The sequence below is a fragment of the Myxocyprinus asiaticus genome, chromosome 48 (assembly GCF_019703515.2).
Source record: "Myxocyprinus asiaticus isolate MX2 ecotype Aquarium Trade chromosome 48, UBuf_Myxa_2, whole genome shotgun sequence".
NCBI classification, from domain to species: domain Eukaryota; kingdom Metazoa; phylum Chordata; class Actinopteri; order Cypriniformes; family Catostomidae; genus Myxocyprinus; species Myxocyprinus asiaticus.
In genome coordinates, this window is record NC_059391.1 from 10,246,338 (window position 1) to 10,257,500 (window position 11,163).

Sequence of the window (11,163 nt, forward strand, 5' to 3'; positions counted from 1 at the left end):
TAAATCGGGTATAGAAGTTCAAATGCGTATCAAAACGCCAATGTATGGGTTTCGTATAGCAGCTTATAGCAGTGGACATGGGAATTATTTTGTTTCCTGTAGCTCAACTGGTAGAGTGTGGCACTAGCACTGCAAAGGTCATTGACAAGCCCAAAGAATTTGAACTAGTGTCATTCATAAAATGTTATGCCCCATTCCTTACGTATGATTATGCTTACCAATAAGAGAATAGTACACTCAGTTCAGTTGAACACATTTTTCCATTTTTAAATCATCCCACGGCATTCAACATATTGTTCCCCAAAATAAGTCTGCAGATTCCGAATGGACCTAGTCATGGGTTCAATTCCCAGGAAACTCACATACAGATAAAAATGCATACCTAAAAGGAATAGTTCACCCAAAAATGTGTATCTTCTGTGAAATACTAAAGGAGGAATTTTAAAGGTTCATTTATTTCAATATAATGACAGTTGATTGACACACTAAAGCTTTAAAAAAGAACGGGAAAAAAAATCAGAACAGTACTCCATGTGATTTGTTACTCTGGCGGAAGTCAAACTTTTCACTCTAAAATAACTTCATTTCAGGTTATTTCTTTCGGGTCTTTTTTTTAAGCTTTAAAGCATGTTATCAACTGCCATTGTATTGAAACCAGTGAACATCCTCAAATTCCTCCTTTTGTGTTACGCTGAAGAAAGTCATTCAGGTTTGGAATGAACGGGGTGAATATATGATAACAGATTTTTCATTATTTGGTGTAATATTCCTTTAAATAAATATTCCATGTCCAATACAAGTTATGCTCAATCAAGAGCATTTGTGGCATAATGTTGATTACCACAAAAATTAATTTAGACTCGTCTCTCCTTTTATTTTATTTATTTTTTATCCCCTTTTTTTTTATCCCAATTTGAATGCCCAATTCCCGCTACTTAATAGGCCTCGTGGTGGCGCGGTTACTCACCTCAATCTGTGTGGTGGAGGACATGTCTCAGTTGCCTCCGCTTCTGAGACCATCAATCCACGCATCTTGTTATGTGGCTCGTTGTGCATGACACCGCGGAGACTCCGCATGTGGAGGCTTATGCTACTCTCCGCGATCCACACACAACTTACCCCTTGCCCTATTGAGAGCGAGAACCACTAGTCGCGACCACGAGGAGGTTACCCCATGTGACTCTACCCTTCCTAGCAACCGGGCCAATTTTGATGCATAGGAGACCTGGCTGGAGTCACTCAGCACACCCTGGATTCGAACTCGCGACTCCAGGGGTGGTAGTCAGTGTCAATACTCGCTGATCTACCCGCTGTGTCCCTTTTTCTTTAAAAAAGCAAAAATTGAGGTGCAAGTGAGACATTTACAATGGAAGTGAATGGGGCCAATCCGTAAATGTTAAAATACTCTTTCAAAAGTATAGCCACAAGACGTAAACAAATATGTATTAACATGATTTATATCCAATTTCACAATTTCGTTGCCATGAAGACGTAACGCCTTTAACCCTAAAACGACCGTTAAAACGACGACTTGAGCAGCTTTACAGATCAAATAATACACAAGTTTTAACAGAATTAATGTAAGTCCTTTTTAAAAAATTATTAGCTTCACATTTCTGCCTTTTTAAACCATCCAAAAATTGGCTCTATTCACTTCCAATGTAAGTGCCTTGCTTTTTTAAAGAAAAGGAGGGACGAATTGAAAGTATTTTTGTGGTAATCAACATCATGCCACAAATGCTGTCGATTGAGCTTAACTTGTATTGAACCCGGAATATTCAGTTAAATGCACTGTCAATTGCTTTGGATAAAAATGGCTATTAAATAAATAATGCAATTGCAAATATACAGATTGCATTGAGAGATTTGGAAATTTGAGCTACAGTCCCAAGTGAGGCCATTTTCTTTGTTGATAACCCATTTACATGGGGAGAACATGGAGACCTTTAGATGCGACACCATTTGTGTTGTAGTCCATATTCATCCTTGTCTGTACAGCCCAACAAATTAAAAATCTCACGCTGTGTTTTTCTCATTAAAAAGTAATTATTCTCTTCAAGCACATTGTTATACCTTTAGCCTGAAGTTCCCAGTGCATATAGTAAAGAAACATTTACTTTTTACCAGACAAACAGTCTTGGGATGATCTCCCCCTCTTCTCAAATTCTTCTTAGCCATCTGCTTCCCTGTCTCTGAACTAGCCTATGGATTTCAGAATGGGTTAAATGGCCTTAATTCAGTTCCAGAGGGCTGTCCAATGACCCCCGTCCAGTCCAGAGGCCACCCAGGCTGAGGAGCAACCCCTGCAGGGGGTGAGGTGAGTCGGGTTGGAGAAAGGAAAGGTGTGGTCAACTGAGCCCTGTGACATACATTAAGCAGGTCTTCCCCAATTGTGTTTGTTGACTAGTCAGACGGCAGGATTTTGTGTGGCTGACTGAGGTTAAGCCAGTTTAGGTAGGTGAGGAGATCAGAGCGCTTATTATCTGCAGCTCCCTATCTATCTCTCTAGTCCTCTACACATTATCTCTTTCCATCTGTGTTGCTCTTTTTCTCAATGGCCCCTCTCTTCCTCTTCTTGGCTATACAGAGTCCCTCACCACCGGCTACCTCAGGAACTTAATCCTATGTCTACAAGATAAAGCTTCATTATGGGCAGATTAACAATATGCCTGTTGTTTATAGACCTGAATGTGGTCTGGTTGCATCAAGCAGCTTGGCGGTGCCAAAACGCAACTCTTGACAGAGAATCTCGGATCCGCTCAGGAAGAGGAATGCCGCATGCTCGCAGGGATGACCTGGCACATGTGGGTCAGTGTTACATAGTCCTCGAGTAACCTGAGACGAAGTACAATGGCACTTCACCAAATTGCTCCTCAAAATCTTTGAAGCAGGCTGTCATCGTCAAGGGGAGAGACAGCAGAGGCCGTGCACAGCGGGCCGGTGTTGGATATCATGCTAATCATCGTCAATTTCAGGAGAGCAAGCTGGAAAAGCAGCCCGGTTTATTGTCTGGCAGTGGGCTAGGGTGTAAGGATATCATTTTGATCAGGACAGTGACAGCTTCTAACTATCTTGAGGGCTTCAAGATGATGGATGGCCTGTAAAAAGTTCCCATTACTCAAACAGTAGCAGCGCGTGGTGTTGAATGCAGCCAACTGAGGAGGCAGATGAAGTGAGGCGTCAAAATGTGGGCTGACCAAGCTCTTGTACTGTAAAGAATGAAAGAGAAACTCAGTTCCAAGAACTTAAAGAACATCTGACAATGAGCAAGAGCTAATCACAGCTACTGTTTGATGACTTTCTGAATTAATCGACAAAAGCTTAATGCTTAGTACTCTAAACCTGGCAATATGCCCACATTTTACCCTTTAAAGCAACCAAATATTTTATGAATGTCTGTCACTATTATGAAATGTTCCATATACCTGAAATGTTTGATATCTTTCTCAGTTAATCTGTTCATCTTAAAAAAATCTAACCTTGTGTATTATGAAGAAAAATTCTTGATAAAGACATCGGCCAATGGATGAATGCTAACAACATTTAATTGATTTTGCACTCATTTAATTGGCAAAAGCGAAAGCATATCTGAGTAACATCTAAACCTGTGAAGTATGAAGAAAAACTGTTTCTAGTGCTTACCATGACACAGACATCCGTTAAAGAACTCTAGCCACGGCTACTTATTTGACATCTTTCTTAGTAAATTGTCAGAAGTGACTGTATACCTTCTTAATGCCTAAACCCATGTAGTATGAAGAAAAACTCTGTCTAGCACTTAATGTAACAAAAAAGGCATTTGACATTGAAACGGTATTAGCCACAGTTACGTTTTGGATATCTCTCTTGTTGTCTTAGAACCATCTAAAACCATTTTTCGGATGTTGTGGAGCTTCTTTTTTACCCCAAATGCTCATACCATGAGTTCGGCGCAAGCACTGGGGGTTGGTGTTGAGATTTGGCTAGTCGACAGCTGTTTCACTCTTTAATAAGATTAGTGCAAAGAAATTAGTCGTGTGCTCTATAATCTGCCGTTTAACCATGCGAGCCACCTGGGGGCGGGCCCACCCCCACTCCTCGCATTCCTCCCTTCGTGTTATTTGACAGACATCAGATAGCCTCTCTAGTACCTTTAGAACCCTGTGATCATGCACCTAGATCAGGTTTACCATGAATCTTTTACAAGCTCATACAGGAGTTTGTAGCTCATTAATGCAAAGTACAACTAACTCTAAATTTGATAAAAATGGACTGTCATTTTAAAAGTAATTAATATAAATAATAATAAAATATATATTTGGAATAGCAATTAACTTCGTAAGCTTGCACTTTTTTGCATATTGTGATCCTGTAAAAACTCTGGTGTTTACATGGTGATAAAATCTTCATAACAGATACGATTATTATTCTGAGCTATAAAATTGTTTTACAGACTTACGGACTAGTTTCCTGTTAGCAGCCTTTCAGTGCCAGCTAATGTTTAATTCTGCGATAATGCGATAAATATCTATAATCTTGCACCTAAGCCCTCAATCCATTGTTTATGTTTGAGAAGCCAAAGTGGACCTTGACACTGAGGCCTGTCATTCAATCCTCGCTGGACATTTGACACTTCTCTTTAAAAACCTGCCTAGAAACAATACAGATATGTCAAATTCCATGACTGACACTGATGAGATGGCTAAGTTTGAATGGCATACTACCTATTACTCTTAGACTAGAGAGACTATTTAAATGACCTAGTACACTGGCTAAAAAGGACAGCATAATACAGGCCACTTTGCATGAAAAACTGTTGCAAACAATGCAATACGCTGAACTTGACCTTCCATTTCCAGAGTAAGCAACGAACCTGAAGTAATATAAAAATTTTAGAATCGCAGGTTGCAGTTTGTGGGATACTTCATGGACCATGGTTGCCAAATTGTTTGATTTTAGACACTCTAATGAAAATACGTCATATTTTTGTATAATGATTCCATGATTGCACCCATGGTTTTAACAATCAGCGCTGTCAGCTGTACACCAGAATCAACACAGCCAGCAACATTTTTACACAAATATAACATTTGTTTAATGTTACAAATATTAAAAAAAATTTACTCGGGGGGGGGGGGGGGAATATATTTTTTGGTATCGCTCTGTTGCGGTTATGTGAAATGGTGCTGCATGGTAGGGAAAGCACCTTCCAATCAGAGGTTGCACTTAAAATTATCATTATATTATAATCATTGTATTATTTTTATTTGTCATTGGTTTCTTTGGCATTATTTTTTGCATCAAAAGAAAGTGTGCTTTTATTATACTTTTTATTATTTACTTTTAAATAACTTTCATTATTTTTCAGAAGGTTTAAATCAGTAAAAATGTCTATTTTGTGACTTATGTTACCCTAGTTTTTATACAAAAGTTGATTTAAAATGTAATTGTTATTTTTGTGATAATTATTAATTAAACATGCAATGTAACAAGATCATGTGACACACAATGTGTCATACTACTATTTAAATTAAAAGTTTAGGGTTGCATAATGCCAAAGTCTTTCTAGCAAGTATGTTCACTGTCGGGCATCTTTGGAGTGCTCTCCCATCTACTTGAATGGGGAAACACCGAAATCTCCAAAATGGTTGGTCAAGATTCCGATCAAAGAACATATTTTAAATCAGCAGTCAAATCTGACAAAACTGGTATCACAAATCTTTTCCTTATATTACGCTGAAAAACGCAATTTTCCCGGCTTGTATAGCTAATTCCCGTTCTGGAGTTGATTGACAGGCGATGTCTGTATCTAAAAGGTGATTGGCTCTTTTGCCTGTAAGGTGGCACTTCCGTTTGGTGCTAAAGCTCCTTGGTTGGGCTTCGTTTTATGGGATTCATTTTAATAGAAGTGGCCAGTCTCTGCTAAATAGTTTCTGGTAATGCCTATTGTTTCACATACTATTTATTAAAACTAGTAGACTGTAGTCAGTGTAGTGCACATCCATTCCGTTTTTGTAAAATATGTAAAATACTGCATCATATTTGCAGGTACCTCCACAGGCTGTATTTTTATAAAGTCTAGCCAACCCTAGCCAGCTTGCTCAACATTGAGTATTTTAATGTTTTATGGAAAGAAAGAAAAAATGTTTTTCGAAGTTACACAATTGAAGCTTTTTTTTTTTTTTTTTTTACTCTGCTGGAAAATCAGTGTGACTGAGGCAGTGCTGGTCTGCTGCCCAGAGTGCACAGGTTGGAGGGGATCTCACGTTTCCCTTTCCTCACTGAACAGAGCCTGGTGTATCACTCCACTCACCCGTGACCATCCATCCTTCCTTCCCTCCTCCTCTCACCCTGAGCTCTGTTACACTCCCAGTATCCTTCTATCAATACAAAAGAAACACTTCACCATTTACGCTTTGGTGAATCAATGTTCCGTTGACTGTCAGGCCAAGCAATTTTTAAACATTGCGTATTAATTGACCTCTTTCGGCACCCTTGTCAACTGCATTTATTGCTTGTTCTGACAGGGTGAAAACGTGTCGATTAATAACGGTGCACATAAAAACAGCAACACCCAATTTTTATAACAAGTTTCGATTGAGCGGCTTCGAAAGTGCAAAGTATAGGCATGCGGGGAACACTTGGATCCTTTCCCAGCAGACCAAGCACAATGTTTTCCCTGAGGTCCCATACTGCATGTCTAACGCTTTTGCACCACTATGTCAATATTCGTACCGCTATCTCCCTGATCTGCCCGCCAGTGGGTAAAATATACACTGGTGTTTTTGTCAGTCGGGTGGAAGTTATTGACAGGCCGGGGCCTTTAAGGTTGCGCTATTTTTATTACGAGTGCCAATATGGTTTGGCTGAAAATGCCGAACAGATGGCGAAGGTTGTGGTGGATATCAAAATGTTTACGGCTGGGAGTAAACATGGCCTACTTTAAAAAAAGAAAAGTCAGATTCCATTTGTCTCTACGGCAGATAGGGCCCCGCCACTCTGCTTTGGGATAAAATATACATTTGTCAGAAAATGTTAACTAATGAAGGGCTGGGAGGTGGGTGGGGGATCTGGAGCTGGAGCAGAGTGACTGGTCAGTTATCAGCTACATTAATCTCCTCTCGGGCTGGTGTGGAACAGACAAAATACAGAGGCCTGACTGACTGTGGCTGACTGGCCTGAAGGCGCTGACGGCTAGACGCTTATCTGAGCTGAGAGAGAAAATTAGTTGAGGAAAGAGATGCTGGAAATGAGAAAATTCAAGTAAGGGGGCAGGCAGATGTTCAGTACCTAATTCTCCAATCCAGTCTGACTCGTTGTGTCTGTCATAAAGTCCCTTACAAAAAATGCACTGTGGCGTTATCATAGTACACTGATGGTATCGGATGCCATGGTACTGCCATGGTACTTTTAGATATACCATTGCAATGTGATGCAGTGCTATATTTCTATACCATGGTCATATACCATCAACATTTTGAATCAAAACAATGTATTCCTTACAAGCCATTCACACCTGGAGCGAACATTTGCGGTGAATCGCAACGTTTCTTCGCTGAGGCAATGAAATGCCCTAACCAATAAGATATGAGCTTTGGATCATGTGCCAGAAGACATAGCAGTTACCAAAACCAGCGCAATAGGTGGCACTAAAGCACAAAAAGCTGTTTTGACTACCAACATTAAATGCTGAGGTAACTTGAGGAAGAAATTCTGAACCAGCAATGAGGATTTGTATTTAATTTGCATCAAATGATATTGCTGTATCACTACCTTGCATCCCCTTTAAAAATTACTAGATTTTATATGGATTCTTCATAATTTATTCTATATTGCTGCATTATTTGCCCTTTCATTTATTCTTATCATTTACAGTCATTAACAACTGCGCTGTCATTAAGTTTTAAAGTGTCTAACAATGGGTCAGACTGAAGATGAGTGTTAGTTAGGAATTTTGTTTCATTGTGTGCATTCTATAGACTCTTGGAGTGTTTAATTGTCATCACTTTTAAGGGTTTTGAACAAATGTAAAACACAAGTAGATGTACATGGTATTAAGATACAAATAAACATTTGTTTTAACAGTCATTGTGAGTGTGCATTAACACACAGTGATTCTAAACAAATGTACTTACAAATATATGTGCGTGGCAGTGGCATATAATCACTATTATTCCAAATGATAGCTTGTTTTAACCGTTAATATATTATTTTTACACTCGATTCTTTCAAATCACCCCTCAGACTGTGTATACATGATAATACTGCCAGTCAACTTGTCCAGCAGGAGAATTTTAATAGTTTGTGGAAGTGTCTCAAATGGTTTCTTTCTCATTTAGTAAATCAATGACAATCTCCATCACTGCTGCAGCTTGTAGAGAAATCCCTTTTCTTTTTTATCGGCTCGCTAGTAGCTAGAGAACTCGTTTGTTTTGTAAACTTGTCATCGTTCTTCTCATCCATGATGGGCGAAGGGCAGATCAGCTGATAGGTGCTTTGTGCCACCTTTTTCCCAAAAATATTACTGTGAAAAATGGAACTACAAAAACAGTCAGAATATCGATACAGTATTGTGTGGTAAAACATTGCAAAACTGCGAATTATCCATTGTGTTATATGCTACTGCAAGGTATTCCAACGAATCTAGTATTACCATCATGCTAGTGTTAAAAAAAAAACATTGCATTACCATGAAATGTAAAAAAAAAAACATGCAATACCATGTTTTTGTACTGTAAGTTACTGCGCCCTCATGAGAGCATATCTCACTTTTCCTCATCCACATTGCGCAAGGTGCTATTCCTGAGAGAAACTCCCATGAGAAATATATTCCACGTGTTGTCATGCTTCATGGATTGCATGTGATGTTCACACTCCAAGCTTTAAGTGTCAGTTTCCTCAGATAAACTTACCTTATTACGGCAGAGAACCCAGCTCAACTGATTGGCAATCTTTTATGCCGTGAGTCGGAGTAACCCTGAAATGTTTGTATGGGGCTTGCTGTGAATCCTGATCATTTCAATGGAAAACTCAAAACAGGAGAAGCTGTTGGCTGTTGAAAACTAATCCCTCTCTCTCCCTCTCTTTAGATCCCTCTGTGCTGCCGTAAACACATATTACCTGTCCTGCGCACACTGCGTCAACAACTGTTCCTATGTTCTCTTCAGCAACAAAATTACCTTTCTCATGGACCTTCTACTTCATCAGTTAACGGTGGGTTCTAATGGCTCAAGTTTGTGCTTCAGTTTGCTTAATGCTGCTCCTGCTTGAAGTCTTTACATCCAACTTTCAGTATTGTTTCAAGGAATAGTTCACACAAACATTTTTCCAAATAATTTTCAGTGAATGGGGACCGAGGCTTTCCAGCTTAACTATCATAACGTAGTCTATATGTCATGTGCACATCTGCATTATATTACAAGTCTTCCTTTTTGGCAAATTAGTGAGAAAGGTAGCGATGTCGGAATTGTCTAATCTTTTCAATGAATCATTTTATTCAGTTCAGAAAACTGTTCTTAATGATTAGTTCAAAAATCTATCACAAGCACACAGACTCAATGAACTAGTCGCAGTGATTAACAGCTCACTGGAGAGGAAGATTGATCAGTAAATTACTTACATTTCGGTCTGTTTCTCATTTTAACCTTTGGTATAACTATGGAATAGTGCACTAGTCAAATGGACCACTTTTATGCTACGTTTATGGTGCTTTTGTGTCCATTTTCGAAGCTTGAAAGCCTGACAGAATTTTCATTGTTGGGTGAACTAATCCTTTAAGGATGAGACTACCACTTTAGCTTATAAAGGCCTGAAGTGCTGTTTTGTCATCTTTAAAGGGTCATTTTTGTCTTATTAGTCTTGCCAGAGCACATGTAGCTCATCTACCAGTTTAAAGCGAGCGCCAAAATGGATTTTAATACATACAACATTGTTTATAGGAGTCACTGAATCATCTTAAGTTCTGGGAAAGCTCCACTGCTGAATCACATTTCGCTTGTAATGATGCGTTTGTCCCTCTTTTTTGAGTCTTTTCTCTCTCTTTTTGTCCTAACTGGCATTAAGTTTCAGAGCCACGCTCCGAGCTCTTTGAGCTAGGATTTAAACAGAGAAATGGTATGGAAAGACAAACGAATGCCAGTAGGGCTGTGTGTACATCTGTCTCTCGGCATCGAATGAAACAAAAAAACATTGCAAACAGGCAAAACACTGAATATATGTGAAAACAAAAGACAGTGCCCAAGTTTTATGGTGCTTAGACGTGTAACTGGGAGTAACCAGAGGTTGCACTACCAATAATCATTTTCTGCCACTTTTTTGACAGGCTAGGTTTTACAATTTCTGTTGTGGTCAAATTTCATCTTTGTTTTTTGGAGGGTAGTGGCATTTTCCTTGGCAGCTTTCTCTTTAAAGTGTTGCGCTGCCAGTGCCTTGACAGTTGCTGTCCTTAAAGAGATAAACTGTCCATAGAAGAACAGTTTAAGCTAATTCCATCATAACGGTCCTTGCAGCAATGTTGAAAGTGGATTGTGTGCTTGTGTTGCACTATCAATTGTATTCTGGCACATTTTAGAACACAGGAACGCAAAAAACTGAGCTTCCATGGTAGGGATGTCGATAATTGACTTGGAGGATAATCGACTAATCGAGTACTTGTTCTGATTCAGCTAGATGACTATTAAAAACACAATAGTGTGTGGGGGCCTGGGTAGCTCAGTGGTAAAGACGATGGCTACCACCCCTGGAGTTCGCTAGTTCGAATCCAAGGGTGTGCTGAGTGACTCCAGCCAGGTTTCCTAAGCAACCAAATTGGCCCACTTGCTAGGGAGGGTAGAGTCACATGGGGTAACCTCTTCGTGATCGCTATAATGTGGTTCGTTCTCAGTGGGGCGCGTGGTGAGTTGAGCGTGGTTGCTGCGGTGGATGGCATGAAGCCTCTACACACGCTATGTCTCCGTGGCAACACGCTCAAGCCACGTGATAAGATGCGCGGGTTGACTTTCTCAGACGCGGAGGGAACTGGGATTTGTCCTCCGCCACCCGGACTGAGGTGAATCACTATGCGACCACAAGGACTTAAAAGCACATTGGGAATTGGGCATTGCAAATTGGGAGAAAAAGGGGAAAAATACATTTTAAAAAATAAATTAAAAAAACACAATGGTGTATATCGCAAATTCATTTTCT

The 11,163-nt window shown here is 39.6% G+C and overlaps 1 protein-coding gene across 6 annotated transcripts in view; it reads left to right on the top strand.

Annotated features, from left to right (window-relative positions):
* Positions 1-11,163, top strand: part of LOC127437407 (S phase cyclin A-associated protein in the endoplasmic reticulum-like) — a 183,750-nt gene that overhangs the window by 124,249 nt on the left and 48,338 nt on the right. For all 6 annotated transcript variants that reach the window (XM_051692273.1, XM_051692275.1, XM_051692277.1 and 3 more), the window contains one exon: positions 9,069-9,192. In XM_051692273.1, coding sequence (XP_051548233.1) covers positions 9,069-9,192 — 124 coding nt within the window. The remainder of the gene's footprint in view (positions 1-9,068; positions 9,193-11,163) is intronic.